Source organism: Brachyistius frenatus, unplaced genomic scaffold (assembly GCF_029030835.1).
Source record: "Brachyistius frenatus isolate BFR_SWC_R1_liver_20210118 unplaced genomic scaffold, ASM2903083v1 Contig_26, whole genome shotgun sequence".
In the NCBI taxonomy this organism is placed as follows: Eukaryota; Metazoa; Chordata; class Actinopteri; family Embiotocidae; genus Brachyistius; species Brachyistius frenatus.
The window spans coordinates 3,141,890-3,157,057 of NW_027210625.1; the positions used below are offsets into that span (position 1 = coordinate 3,141,890).

A 15,168-nucleotide genomic window follows, 5' to 3' on the forward strand; every position below is an offset into this window, starting at 1 on the left:
GAGAAAAGCAAAATGACCTCAAAATGATGGAAAACTATCTCAAAGAAAACCAAAATGACTACAGAGAAACAAAAAAGATGACCTAAAGGGACTACAACAAACTACAACAAAGAGGTGCAAAACAACCTCAGAGCGATGCTAAATGACCATAAAGAGAAACAAAACGACCACAAAGGGACGCAAAATGATCTCAAAGAGACTCTAAAAAAACCACAAAGAGAAGAAAAACAATCTCAAAGAGACGTACAGATTAATATTGAGTTGCAACGTGTTTGTGTGCATTGGATCTCTTCTAAACCAGTGTGACACATGGGCTTCATCCTGGATCAGATAATATCACTAAACAGAAGAACAGCTCGGGCTCTAGAAAAAAGCAGGAAGATTGTCAAGTGTGAACATCAGAACCAGCAGCGTGAAGACAAAGTGAGTGGACTCGAGTGAATGCTGTTGAGAAAAGGTGGGAAAATGAAGCGCGCGCACACATGCAAGGGTGTGACTGCAGCATCTTCTGCCTCTTACCTGCTCTTTGACAGAAGCCAGGAGGTTGGTGGTGGTGGTGCCGCCGGAGTCCGACGGGAGGCAGTGACCACTCGGCCCCTCTCTGACCGCCATGGGCCCTTCCCCCTCTGCGTCGCCCTCCTCCATCTCCTCCACCTCCTCCTCGCTGTAGTCCAGAGCCGGCTGGCTGCTGAGGCGCCCTCTCTGACCCTGCAGGAGGATGACAAGCCGGTTAGGATGTGGACAAGGAGGAGGCTCAGTGAACAGAAAATCAGTCACTTCCCCCTGGGGGCCTGTGAGTGTGAGTTTACAGGGACCACATTGTGTTTTACCTTTATAATAATCCTGCAGGGATTCACGCTCTGAGCTATCCTGCTTTTTAAACCTCTCCAACATCCCTGCGGGGGCTCTGTGTGAATTTGTAGTGACCTTATGATATCACTCCCTCACAGTGTGATTGTGATTTTTATGCACCTCCAGTATCAGTCTAGAAGGATTCATGGGGTTTAATAAAATATTGCTTTTCCTTCTATATATGTCTTTCATTTCCTGTCTAATGAGGTTATCAAGTGGGGATTTAACCCCTCAATGACACATGCAGTTGCATATTTCTCCACGTATTACAGTTGCAATAGTTTTGCCTTAAAGGTTATGCATTATCTGCAGGTGTGCATGCACTCTGCACAGGAGGCATTTGACAGCATGTCACGTTCATGATTTTCTTCCATATCAGAGCCCAAAGAGGAGCCTTCATCATATGTTACACGCAGCCTGTGTCAGACGCGCACATCAATCACTCAACCCCCATCCAGCAGCCAAGGACGAGGTCACACCGACTCACCGGACCGGAGACCGGGGAGCGCGGCTGCACTCAAACCAACCGAGCCCGCCTCTCTTGTCTCCGTGCCTGGTTCACACACGCAGAGCTGCCCGCCCGCACTCCAGCCCGCCTGGCAAGCGGCTGTCAACGCGACTCACCGGCCAGATGTTGCTGTTAGAAGCAGGCCACAGCTGGCTCGATCCGTCCTGTTACGCATCCATCCTACTCCTGCAGGCGGCCGTGACAGCTACATTTCCCACGCGCAGACGTCACGAATAAACAAACAAACAAACAGTCCCGTGCACGTCCTCACGCTCCTCGTGCAATATTTTTTTTCCTCCTTCCTCCTATTTTTTTCTCCGGTGTTGGATTTCAATGCACCCATCTACCCCTGGCGTCCGCGCGGCACCCAGCCACCCACCCACCAACCCGCCCAGCCACTATTACCGATCAGCGGCGTGACGTCACCATGCGGCTACGGATTATTTTCCGATACGAGAATCGATCGGCCGCCGATGCACATCGCTGCATGCGTCCCCGTTGCAGCTGTGGAAGCCGTGCAAACAGAGCACTGGAGAGGAAGGATGCAGCCTGCAGCGGCCAGTGTGTGCATGCGTGTGTGTGTGCATGCGCGTGTGTGTGTGTGCTTAGGCTAAGTGTGTTTGCATTTGTGTGCGTGTGTGTGTGTGCTTTCCCTTACACAAACCGCTGGAGGCCTGATTGGTCGTTGAGTGACTCCAAAGGAAAATGTAATAGTACAAGTATATGAAGTATGGACTTCAATCTGTGTCAAGATTATCTTAACATCTTTAAAAAAAAAAAATACATCGAGTCAAATTAGAGAAGGCATATTATGTTATGTCATGTTAAGAGAAAACAGTTTTCCCAAGATAAATATTTGTACTCCTCTTTTTCAATGTATTGACTGATTTTACGTATTCGCTCTAATCTTTTAAAGCTCCTTTTGCATTTTGTGTGTAAAATATAAATATAGGTTCTTTTCATTCTTGACACTATTCCTCTCAGCGGGACACTGTGGGAATAAAATAAGTCAAAGTCATTCCAACAGTGAAGATAATAAGTCCAAATTTTGGTAAAAAATAATCAGGACTTTCATGATTTACTTGATAAGTTTAAAAAAAAAAATGAAGGTGTATTAAATGCACCTGTTTGTCAGTGTCCCTTTGATTCAGCGAAAGAAGCATCCAAAATTATTCCTAAAAAGGAAAAGAATAAATTCATTTTGTCTGAGAGTCAAACTATTTCATGTAAACAGTCACAACAACAACCACATCTTGAACCACGTTTTTCTCTGACATTTGTTAAAGAAAACAAAGTACACAGGTACATGCACATGCCCATTTAATTAAATGACAATAAGAGTGAGTGTGCAGTCATCATGATAAGCAGGGTCTTACATCGAGTGGTGTCAGGTGGGTTTTTTCTCTCACTACAAAACACTTGAGGGGATCTTCTATTTAACAGCTGCATTCTTCAGTCTCCTCTCGTAACATTTGCAAAATATTGACCGGAAACCACTTGCAGTTAAAAAGCGACACAAGTGACACGATGTCGGGGCAAAGTTACGTTTGCAAAGTTAAGCCACTAAAGGTTCCCACTATTGTAAACCGGACAACTCAAACGGAGCGGAAGAGGAAAACAAGACTAAACACCATTGTGAATGTTTTACCTGAATATCTACCAGCTCTTAAAAATAAACCCGTTCATCGAAGCAAACAATATCAAAAGATGATACTTCCGCCATTTAATTTACTGCAAAATAAAGTCAGTTTTTCGAACACATGACACCTTTTTCTACCACATAAAGATAAACGATGCATCATTGCTTAAACATATTATTAAATAAACTTCTAACCGTCAGCCGTGTTGAGCATGACACATCTTGTTAGAGTTTTAAAGTAAATTCTCTTTGAAGGAGTTACTGCTGCAGCATTAGTGAGACGCAGGTGATGCAGCGGTTGAATTTGTGACGGGACAAACACATCACCGCTATCCTTTTCATTTTTAGAGCAATTTCTTCCCCCGACAAACGTGCCCGTGGGGATTAGGATTTTGCTGTCACAGTTAACGGCTTGAAAATTGAAACTATTGAATGACTCAAGGCTGAACTGTCCATCAAATGACAGAGATTCATTACTCTCTTTTTTTGAGATGACAAACTAATGCTGCAACGGGAGGAGGAGCTCCAACATTAAACCTGTCTCCTCCACCTCTGATCATTTCATCCTGCTTATAAACCCATTTCTGCAGGTCCTCCTGAAAACCTTCTGCATTGAATTTGAGGAATTATGTCCAAAAGAAAAGGCAATTTCACCTCGACAACAATACATTTATGAGTGAAAACAGGGTGTCAACGTGTTTCACAAGTAAATATCAGACTTTTAAAGACCATTTTAGTACAGTATTTTAATGTTTTTAGGCAATATGAAGACAGGAAAGCAGAGGGTATGACCTGAAACACTGTTTATAATGCTGCAGCGGTAACCATTTCTCTCCTGTGAACAGACTAAACTCCAATCATGTCGATAAGCACACGACATGAGATGGAGGGCTCGGTGTGACGGGGCTTGTGCACTAATACTAAATTTTCCTACTGATGTCTAAAAAGTCAAAACACTGCAAGAGCAGGGAAAAACTGCTTGGTTGGCATGTCCAGAACTCACTTTTGTATTTTAAAAACTCGTCTGCTTTAATCTTCAAAGGGAATTACGCTGGAATTGACTTTCAGCTTGTCGGTCTGCAGAAGAAAGCTATTTTCCCAAAGTCGCCCCCAATGTTTTATCAGTTGCTGCATGAGATTTGGGTTTTTATGATGAAGGAGAATGCAATTGCTGTGAAGCGAAGGACTTTAACATGCACAATAAACCAATTTAGATTGATAACAAGCAAACATCTGACATACCGACACTTGGCACTGTTGAATAGAAAATAAGCCACTTGCTTGAGCTAATTTACGAGTTTATTTCGTTTCATCCGATATTGTTTTTTTGTTTTTTTTTAACTAAAAAAGCAACTTGCAGACTAAAATTGGTGCAACATGACTGCACGTTCGTTTCTTGGATTTAGTAGTGGGGGTAATTGTAGAGAAGGGCGACCTTTTGCAGAGCAGCAAGCTAAAGTTCATTTTGGCCTGTTTTAACCAGACAAATCGCAGCGGTTGTGGCCATCAGTTTTCATTTGAACATGTGGTCACAGCTGCAGGGTTGCTGTCTAAACGAATGATCGTATGCACCCCCGCAGCACAAAACACACAAACCTCGAGCATCCCTTAAGACAGCAGGAGCCCTTGGTCAAAACGAATAATATTTCACGTCACTGGAACCACGAGTCATTAGCACAAACACTTTAAAACGTCACTAACTCGATCTTCATACAACCAGGGAGGGAAACTAACAGAGGCCACCGGCCAAACGCAGGGGAATGAAAGATTCAGCAGGTGAGGCTGTCCCTCGCTTCAGGTTCAAAAATCAAACCAGAAAAATGATGAAATAGTTGTGAATCAACCAGCAGCAGCAGTTGGTTAGTTTCCAGCCCTGCACACAACTTGTCCTTCAAATCGAGAAACGACAATACTGAAATAAAAAATACTGCGAGCACCAACACGTCTATTCAAAAACAAAACCCGTGTCATTTCTTTACAAATTAAAGCAAATAAATAGAGAGGACAGTACCTTTGCATAAACATGAGTACAAAACCTAACAGTCAGTGGATGTACAATAAATGCGAGTGAAACCGAGAGGGGGCGGAGCGGCGTGGTCGTGGTCGTGGATTTGTGGCGCCGTGACCCCGTGCGCACATTACTCCAGATCGTCCACGTCCTCGGTCGCGATGGTGCTGGTTTGTTCTGAAGTCACACCTGGAAAACAAAATGAACATCACACATGGGAAAGCAAAAACAAAAATGTATTATTTTGTTTATTAAGAAACTAATCGTTTCAAATACTCTCTGGTTCCAGCTTTTCAGGTAAAAAGGATTTTCTGCGTTTTCTTTGTCTTATATTATATATATATATACTCTTTAACTGACTCATATCTCACCATCCTTTTCTCTCCCATAGCTTTTTCTTATTGTCTGTTGTCTCCATTCAGTTCCCTCGCTCGCGTAGTTTCTCTTCTTTCCTTTGCAGATGTCCCGTCATGGAGCTGCATGTCTCTGCCCTGCGCTTGTCGTCTCCACCAACAGTTCTTCTCTTCTATCTCTATGCTGTCCTGCTCTCTCTCTGCTCTCTTCTCACCCCAACCGCTCGAGGCAGATGGCCGCCCACCTCTGAGCCTGGTTCTGTCGGAGGTTTCTTCCTGTTAAGAGGGAGTTTTTCCTTTCCTCTACTGGAGGTTTTTCTCTCTTAAAGAGGAGGGTTTTTTTTCCCTCCTAGCTTATGTGGGAATTGTTGAATTGTTGGGTTTCTCTGTATAATATTGTAAAGTCTTGCTGTAAGGACTTTAATGTAAAGTGCCATGTTGTGATTTGGCACTTTATAAATAAAGTTGAATTGAATTGAATTACATGACTGCAGAAGTGAAAGTCTTTGTGTTTTGAAGTGATGGTGGGTTAAAACATGCACGTAGGACACCACATCTTGGGCTCAGGGCTTTTTCTGGACTAAGTAATTCAAAATAGTTGTTAGTTGCAGTCCTATTAGACTATGCCCTACGCAGAATTTTAGGAAAGCGTACATGTTTGCTTTTATAGGATATTTCAGCCTTTTTTTTTTTGTCTTTACTTGGTCTATTTTAAACATATGTGACATTATATTCACCAAAAGTTGTTTAGGTTTCTCTAAATGAATCTTTCAGACAACATGGGCGCGCACCCTGCTGTTTAACTTACTTGAGGCATCGTCATCTTTGGGAGACTTCTTCTTGTCCTCCACATAGCCATGACTCAGCAGCTTGGACATGCTGACCGGAGGAGCCTTCTTTTCGTAACACCTGAGGAGGCGGCAGGAGGCAGCAGTTATACTGAGAGCTAATCTGAGGCGTTTATGTCAGTGTGAATTTATCTTTTAACTTTAGGGACATAAACAACCAACAGATAAATGTAAATGTAAATGTAAATGTAAATGAAAGGAGTTTAGTTTTTATATATATATATATATATATATGTTTTGTTGTGTTTACGTTCTCTTGTACTTGTTGGTTAAGGAGAGACTCTCCATGTCATTGGCAGCACCATCAGGAGACATCTGCAGGAAAAATAAGCCAGACTTATGGTTATCTGTGCAGCCATCAGAGACAGTTACAAGCTGAATGTATCAGCAGCATTATTTAACAAATAAAGACAACTAAATATGGATATAACTTATATGCAACTGAATAACAGCAGTAATTCAATGTTAACATGCTAATATGAGCTGGAAGCAGGGCAAAGGATGAAATGAGGGAGGAGAACTACAGATGGAATTAGTCATGCAATGTAAAATGATTGCAGAAACAGGCGTGAATAAACTGGCTCAAATCCAAATAACAACAGGAGAAAATTTATATTTACATTCATTCATTCGACCAAACCTTTCTAAAAATATTCTTTTACAAATGACAAGTTTTAATCTGGCATCTAGCTTCTCTAAATACCTCCTCAGCAAATAGCTTAAACTATACTAAAGTACAATTTTTAGATGCGATTTCAAAATATATAAAAATGATCTCTTTTTTTACTGCTCCATTTTCGAGAACATTAACCTCTTAAAATAAATATGAAATATATCAATGTCCATCTATTGTCTTGTAAAACACTGTGTTGGAGTATGTTTGCATCACAGTCCTTTCGAAGCACCTCTATGTACCCACCTGAAGTTTTTTCTCTCAATATTTCCACAGAATGATCAGGCAGCCAAAGCACCGGCAGAAAGTTAAACCAAAATGATTTCTAACTGAAATTCAAACGATGAGCGACGATGGAGCGAAACGAGGAGAAAAAAAAAAAAGGGAGAGGTGATGGCAAAAATTAATAAAAGATGGAAGGCGTCGGCATGGCGTCAGTATTGGGGGTGCCTAGTTTGGTCCATTCACCTTATCTTTACCAAAACTATCAGTCTCTCTTTCCCAGGGCGAACCGTTATCAGTGCCAAACGGTGCAGCCAGAGGCTGCCGGCCCGCCTTCATCTGGCTGTCGGGAGACATCGCTTTGCTGCCGCTGTAAGCACAAAACCACGGTGACATGCCATGTGAAATCACTGCTCACCACTCCTCTCACTCTGGGGAGCCCGGACGGTTTGTTCACGCTTCGTCTGTCGGTCGGAATAATCGACGAGCATTTAAAAAGGTTTTGTCTGGAAAATGCAACCGAGTGATAAAATGCTTAAAAAGTACGCCTTCTTTAATGTCACACCCCGAACAGATTTCTGTTTCAATTAGCTTCATTTTGTTGAACAATCATAGTTTTCAGCCTCTTAACCTTCTCTGCACTGATTCCATACAACACGTTTTTCTTCAGAAACAATCAATAATTCAAAATAGACTCCAGGCAGTTAAATGTAAGGCAAGTATGTGCAAGCAAACGGACATCAGAGGAAATTCAGAGTTTTGAATCACTCACACACACACATATATACACACTCTTCATCTCAACATGCAGCGATGCATCTTCAGCATGTTTGACTTATCGTTTGAGTGCGTGAACAGTATTCGTACCCGTTTGCCTCATCATCTTCAAACCAGTTTCCTGGTGGGCTGTAGGGTGTCATCGGTTGGTCGTCACAAGAGTCAACATCATGACTCAACAGCCCTGCAAGAGACACAATACCCAGAATGAAGCAAAAGCCCTGCCAGCAATCATGAAGCATTGAATCACACCTTTAAAAAGCACAATGTGGCATTTAACTTGTAGCCTATTCAGCGCTGAGGCCAAACAATTACTCAACTACAAGCTGAGTTTAGTAATTTGTCTTTCAGGCAGCCTAATTGAGAATTCATAATGTTCCTCGTCTGTGCTGCTGCCTCCTAACTCCCCACTATTCTCCTGCATTGGTACCACAGCAGTGAAAGAAAAACAAATCCTTATCTGTGTGGAACATAATGAGGAACTGTTCTATGAAATTCTCAAAAGAAAAGTACTCTGCTGTTGCTTTTTTCAGTTAGAAAGGAGCAGGAGAGTCAAACCAAGAAAAGAAAGTCCTTTTTTTTTTTTTTTTATAGCTCAGCAGATGGCAGGTGTGACAAACTCCCCATGAGACCAAAAGCATTGATGACAGACAGCAAATCACGTTAAACAAGGAGTGCAACGTCAGTCTTACATTGGATGTTTTTCCAATGAAGTCTGGCATTGTGTTTCCCAATAAGAGACAGGAGTGACAGTTTAGCAATTATTAAAAAAAAGTGTGAGAAATAATGAGCTACAACCCATAAAACAAGACATACAACTAACATTTACAGACATTTCATATCAAATGAGCTCATTTTAGAGAGAATCCATGCACGTTGATTAGCATAAAACCTTCATATGGAGCTCAACATGCGTTGCAGTTTCAATAAACAGGTATAATAAAGAGGTGTTTTTTTCCCCCCCAAAATGCATAGAAAACATTTTTGGAACCGTATCCTCTCTTTCATGTTGTGGACCTGTGGGCAACATGTTCCACATTTGCGTCCCAAAGACTTTGAGCCAGATGTTGTCAACATTCAATAAAACAGCAGGGATGTGTTTTTATTCATGAAATGGAACGACGTGAACCGTTTGAAAGTCTCTACTCGGAGAGGTGAAAGACATTTGTGACATTTCCTCATCAAACATGTGAATCCCGGCAGCAGAACTGTAAACAAAATGTAAGACACTACTCTGCAAATCAATAATATATCAGGTAAGAATTCTGATCATGTTGAAATACCTACGATAACTAACAATCTGAGAGGAGCACTTTTAAACACTTTTGTACACATATCAGTGCATTCAGAGATTCTGACAGGCCCAGTAAAAAATAAATAAATTTAAAAAAAGACAGCTCTAAACCAGCACATTTAAAGTTAAGAGTATCCTCTACCTTTGTGTCCCCCCCCCTTAGCAAGCTTGACATAGTCCGAGTCGGTATCAAATATCCCAACTCGCCGTCCGCTGACCCTCTCCGCTGGAGTGTTTTCCTCGGCGCTCTGGCAGAGCCCTGGGATCTGGGAGGACGGTCCGGTCGCGCTGCTGTTTCCAGCTCCAGGCTTTATGCCTGCAATGAAACTGAGGATCAGCTCTGCTTTGCTGTGTGGCTCTATTTGAAAGGAAATGCACACTCCAGCTGAACAGTATTACTTCCACAGATGATGGGTCATTTTTTTTTTGCAGCCTTTGAGGGTCCAAATGTTTTGGTCACGAAGCCAGAAAATATGAAGGGGAATTTGTTTGAGAAATGCATGCAAATATTCCCTGAAGTTTAAACGATTAAATGAGTCTTACCACCGGGCTTGGTCCTTCGATGGTTGGGCACTGCAGCACTCATTTCAGCTGAGGACGAAAGACAATCTGATGACAGCAGAACATTTCCAATGCATTATGAAGGGTTACAACTCAGGATGCACGCGGTATACAAGCCTGGCATTCACATGTGCTTCTTTATAAAAAAATAAAAAAAATCAGTACACCTGAAATCTCAAAGCACCACTTGCACAGAATATTTTAAAAGAAGCCTAAAAATGCATTTCTATCGCAACGCCGTATTAAATGGACAATCTCTATCTCCCTCTCCCTCCCCACCCCCCAATGGGATTTGGCCTTGAATGACTGCACATAAAACAGCGCGGCCTTTCGCGCTCCAGTCATAAACCGAGGTGCGGTTGCCCACGGTTGCACGGATTTGAGTCAGTGCATGTCGGTCAACCCGCTGCAGACGTCTTCTTCTTGTGTTTACGACGGAATAATTTCGCTTAGCAATGTGGCTAACAAAGCCCTGCTAATTTAGTTAGCCGCCGAGCTAGTTGCCGCAGCAGCTTTGCAACGCTGACCTTATTTAGGTTTTTAGGTAAACAGCGAACAATACTACAGGCAGACAATAAAACGCAGATTCTTACATTATCGGTGTCTTTTACTTTCCCGTGACACTCGAGTAGGTTGTTGTAATAAACCGCCGTTAGCTTCTTATTCTGCAGGCAGGGCTGGGACACGGACACTTCCTGCGGCGCGTGCAGCTGACTTCCGGTATGCTCATTCCAAAGATGGGAATGTTTAACAGAGCCCGACGCTGCCACGTTTCCGTGAACCGCGCGGTCATTCGCAACAGAAGCCGGACAGCAGAACGCGAAATGTATCCGAGTGACGCTTCCTTCTAAAGTTGATGCTGTTGCAACAGAAAGAGACGATCTTTGGACACCGTTTTTCAAAAAAAAAAAAAAAAAAAGGATTTTTCGATTTTAAATCATTCAGAAAATATTGTAAAAGATTATTCCATGATGAAAATTGTCATCAGTTGCAGGCAGCTTAAAAATAAAACATTTAAAATGAGCTATTAAAGTAAAATGATGCTTATACATCAATGCAAGAGTGATAGTTATCTGAGGTAAAATGAACTGTATTGAGTAATTTTACCAATGACACTTTTTAAGTACATTTTTGTGATTATTTTACCTGATGGTTTAAATGCACATTTTTTTCTGTATTTTTCCTGAATCAAAATTAGTATGGTATTTTTTCCAAAACAAATCAAATCACTGAGACAATGTAGCATCCATCAAGTCAAATAATCTTTATTGTTCAAATTTAGATTTGATTAAACAACAAATTATGTGATTACAACAAACTGTGTTAGTAGAAATAATTGCTTCATAGTGTCAACCATCAAATGGATGTTGCATGCTCTTAAATGCTCTAAAATATCTATCACAAATGGTTATGTTGATGCCACACAGACTTTCATTCTAAAATTACAGAAACAATCTATTTTGTTTGTAGGATTCTTGATATGAAAGCATGAAATCTGGCAGAAAAAAACATATGCTCTGTTGTTGGGAATATTTCTTCAGCAAATCAGAAAAACCGCATTTTTGAATGATGGTTTAAATGCACATTTAGCTCATTCAAACAAAACATAGAATAATCAGGGCATTCAGAAAACAGGCTAATGTGTAAGAAACTGATAAATGAAACAAATATTGCAAAACAGGTCAGGTTAAGAGAATGCTGCCATGCTGACTGAGTCAGAGCCAACTTGGAAAGACTCTTTTCCGGCGCTGGAGATCATTCAGAAGTCTTTGCCGCAGTCGGGGCAGAGGATGTCGTCTTTGCACGTCAGGAAACCTCGGCCGACCAGAGACACGCAGCACTTTTTGCAGTTGAAGCAGTCGTTGTGCCACTGGCGCTGCTCAAACGAGATATACTTGCTTCCCCCAAGACCTGAGATAAATATATCAGAGAGGAGTCCCATGATCTTTGTAATGCAATAACCCTGTAATTGACGGTGATTGGATCCACACAGGATGCAGAGGGAAGCATATGATCTGGGGGAGGTTCAACCTATGTCACAGTTGATGTATATACTGGGATTATTTTCTATCTATTTGTAGTTTACATCTGCTTAAAATTCATGTTACAGTGCTGCAAGTGTTTTATTTAATATTAGATGACAAAAATTATCACATTAAATGTTTTAGCTATTAAAAAGGGTCCTGTAATCAAAAGTATGAATTAATTAGGGTTATAGCAGACGTATTTATTTGTTTTTTACATCTAAACTTCAAACTTTATCTGGCCCTAGATAAAAAGTCATGGTATGTACAATGTTTTAAACTTATTTTAGTCAGCATTTGTGTAAAAAGAGCTCTATCCTCACTGTCTTTTGAATTATGTCACGGTTTAAAGAGAGTGACACTGGCCTGAAAATCACTTTGAACGGCATTGAATTTTTGAATGAATCCAAGATATTGGCAGCAATTCAAATATTTGTAACTGGGTTAAACTCGACATGTATTGCCTCAGGAGTTGGAAATTTGGACAAGACAGATCCTAAAGCCATTGCTAAATTTAGTGACTTAATGGTTTGTCTTAAACATCATGACATGTAAGAATTAAATCACAACAAATTGCCAGTCCAACGGTGTCTATTAAATATCTGAAATATGCAAAACAAGCCAAACATCCCACCTGACACTTATTAAATGGATAAAATAAAGTTTTCAAGAGCAGTACTTCTGACTCGAGCACAGGTAAATCCTTACCGCTGATTGTGGTAGTGCAGTAAGCACATTTCTTGGCAAACAGGTTGCAGAAGCAGTCAAGGCAGTAGGCAAAGTCGTCCCGAGAGGTGAACCGTTGGCCGGCCAGCTGCTGCTTGCACCCGATGCAAACAAAGCACTCCTTATGCCAGGGCTGATCACGGTAGTTCACCCCTCCAGTGGTGATGGGCTGAAAGGAAGAAAGAAAAAAAATCAACTTGGACAAAAAGACAATTTCTCAGCTCAAGGCCTCGGTCTACTTAGTGGCTTTTTCCAAAGCTATTCTTTGATGCCAAAAACTCTATCCACTGAGAAAAATGCCATCAAAATATTAACCACGGAAATGTGTAACTTTCGAATAGTATAACTTCCCAAGAATTAGAAAGCAGACGTTAAAACTCAACTGCAGTTACTTCAGATAGTTCAGGTTGGAGAAACAGACTTAGCAAAACACAATTTACCCACTTTGATCCTGTTTTGTAGAATTTAGTGAAGCATTAAAAAGGATTTATGAACACTGTTAAATTCAAGGCTGCCCAGTTTGGTTAACTTGGCTCTTAAATGCCTCTCAAAAAGAATATTGATCTTGTTATCATCTCCACAAACAAAATCTGTTGCGTTTGCAGAGAATTATTGATTTTGTTCAGCTGTTTTACCTTCTTGCATTGGACGCACTGCAGAGCAAACTGTTTCTCATAGCAGGGCAGGCAGTAGTTGTTGGCGTCCTTCAGGACGAAGCTCCTGGTGCCAATGGGCTGCTGGCAACGGTTGCAGGTGAAGCAATTCTCGTGCCAACTGTTGCCCTTATGCTCCATCTTTTTAGAGCCTGGTGGGTGGAGTGAGTAGGAGTGGGAGTGTGTGAGAGTGGCTGACAAATGTCACTTTTTAATTTAACTTGTACGTGAGTAAACCATCTGTGTGTCGTTTTTTTCGTGATAATTTCCAATTTACTAACGCAATTGTGATATCACTCATTTAATTTCATAACAGATAAATACATATTGGGGCTATTCACATGACCTCTAACCTGATTGAACTCACAAAAATAGTGTAATAGCATAAAAACCAAGATAACAGAAAAGAAGAGAAAAGGCACAATAACCTCACAGTTTCCTCACCTGGCATGATGGTCTTCAGACACACATGGCACTTGGCAGAGTACTTGTTGCTGTAGCACTCGGTGCACATCAGTAGGTCATCCTTGGCGGCAAAGGGCCGATCGACCAGAGAGCGGTTGCATTGGCTGCAGAGGAAGCACTCGCTGTGCCAGTGGCGCTCCTTGTACGACAGATCCTGCACAGACAGAGACAGACAAAAACAAAGAAAATTACAATATAGAAATCCTGTGACTGAACTCTTTTGTAGCAACATCTTGAAAAGATATTACAATTCATCCAGATGGGAACAGGAATATTTACATCAAACTTCATGGAAATCAATTGTATACATATTTCAGTCAACAGCACGGGATAAAAATAACAAGTAGCCTAAAATCTTCTGTCAGTCATTTCTTTTAATAATATCAAAGAATAAGTATATTAAACTTGAGATGGATTTTTTAATAAGCCTTCATGTTGGAAATAAAAGCATGGGTCTATAACCTTGCTGGTGCACCCAATCAGCATCTGGCACACTTCACATTTCTTGGAGAAAACCGCATCGTAGCACTTGATGCAGTACGGATTTTCCTCCTTCTGGATGTACTTCTGCCCGTACAGGGACTCCACACACTCCGTGCAGTCGTAGCGCTCTGCCATGTTGACTTAAATCTCCTCGCCGATCCCTTCGCTCTGCAAGAAAAAAATGATGAAAATGAGATGATTATCACTGCACTGACATAAAGAATCTGAAGCTGCCCACGTGAACTGGAAGTTGGCTCTCAGATGGCATGCCAGACAGTGTGCTTCTCCCCAAAATGAGTTAATAAAACTATGCAAGGGATAATTGAATGTAGTGTGTTAACTGAAACACAAAGGCATGTCTCATTCATTCGTGAGTTGTCAGATGCTGTGCCCAATGACAGCAGTTTATTTGGTCCGATAGTTTGTTGATGACTCGTTTAATTTGGAACATTCAATTTCCAACCATGTCATGTATATTTTAGTGTCCTTTGCACCCATCCGCCTGATACTTTTGACCATCTAACAATTTCCCGTCCACTCTTGATGAACATGAACATGAGCGAGCAGCACAAAATAAGTTTTTAAACCGTCACAGAAACATGGACTAAAATCAATTTCAATCATGATTATGACTTTTAGGGAGCAAAATCTGCTGCAACATAACATCTGCCCAACTTTTAAAAGGAGAACTGAACTGAATGGGGAAAATTAAATGGTTTATGTCGCAGCACCGCTGTTTGTCTTTCTATTGGCCTCTCTTTTAACCTCTACTTCCTTATGTAGATCCAATAGTAAGTACCCGATCTGTACCCTTCATACTCTGCTACAATCTTTCGGCATCCCTCTGTAAACTCTTTGCACATCTCTTAAAACCACCGTAACCTTCTACACTCCCTAATAAACCCATCTAAACACTCTGTACCCCTTTTCACACCCCCTTTACTTTACTGTACCCATCTTTAAATCTTTTATACTCCACTTTAGACCCACTATACACCTCTGTGAAACCCCTATAAGTCTCCTTATCCTACAACCTGTGTTTAACCCTCTATAAACCTTCTATGCTCTTCTATATACCCCGT

General features: G+C 41.3%; 3 protein-coding genes across 4 annotated transcripts in view; all 3 read right to left on the reverse strand.

The window, feature by feature from the left end:
* The window catches only part of LOC138620773 (plakophilin-4-like), a 35,224-nt gene extending 32,648 nt beyond the window's left edge, over positions 1 to 2,576 (reverse strand). The window contains 3 exon segments of the mRNA XM_069698254.1: positions 520 to 708; positions 1,340 to 2,351; positions 2,485 to 2,576. Coding sequence (XP_069554355.1) covers positions 520 to 645 — 126 coding nt within the window. The 5' untranslated portion in view covers positions 646 to 708; positions 1,340 to 2,351; positions 2,485 to 2,576.
* Positions 2,577 to 2,663: 87 nt separating this feature from the next.
* cunh7orf57 (chromosome unknown C7orf57 homolog) lies at positions 2,664 to 10,460 on the reverse strand. 2 transcript variants are annotated; one of them, XM_069698257.1, is made up of 8 exons: positions 10,329 to 10,460; positions 9,718 to 9,765; positions 9,317 to 9,490; positions 7,971 to 8,064; positions 7,350 to 7,473; positions 6,471 to 6,523; positions 6,169 to 6,269; positions 2,664 to 5,196 (listed from the first exon to the last, which is right to left on the reverse strand). In XM_069698257.1, exons 2-8 carry the CDS (start codon positions 9,758 to 9,760, stop codon positions 5,138 to 5,140), a joined length of 648 nt encoding a protein of 215 aa, XP_069554358.1. In that variant the 5' UTR covers positions 9,761 to 9,765; positions 10,329 to 10,460; the 3' UTR covers positions 2,664 to 5,137. The 2 variants fall into 2 exon arrangements, with proteins under 2 accessions (XP_069554358.1, XP_069554357.1); XM_069698256.1 differs by having other exon boundaries at positions 6,459 to 6,523.
* A 1,088-nt stretch (positions 10,461 to 11,548) lies between these two features.
* LOC138620712 (four and a half LIM domains protein 2-like) lies at positions 11,549 to 14,221 on the reverse strand. Its single transcript, XM_069698118.1, has 5 exons — positions 14,066 to 14,221; positions 13,583 to 13,757; positions 13,121 to 13,290; positions 12,560 to 12,654; positions 11,549 to 11,646 (listed from the first exon to the last, which is right to left on the reverse strand). The coding sequence occupies exons 1-5, from the start codon at positions 14,219 to 14,221 to the stop codon at positions 11,616 to 11,618; spliced, it is 627 nt and encodes a 208-aa protein (XP_069554219.1). The 3' UTR covers positions 11,549 to 11,615.
* Positions 14,222 to 15,168: the final 947 nt, after the last annotated feature.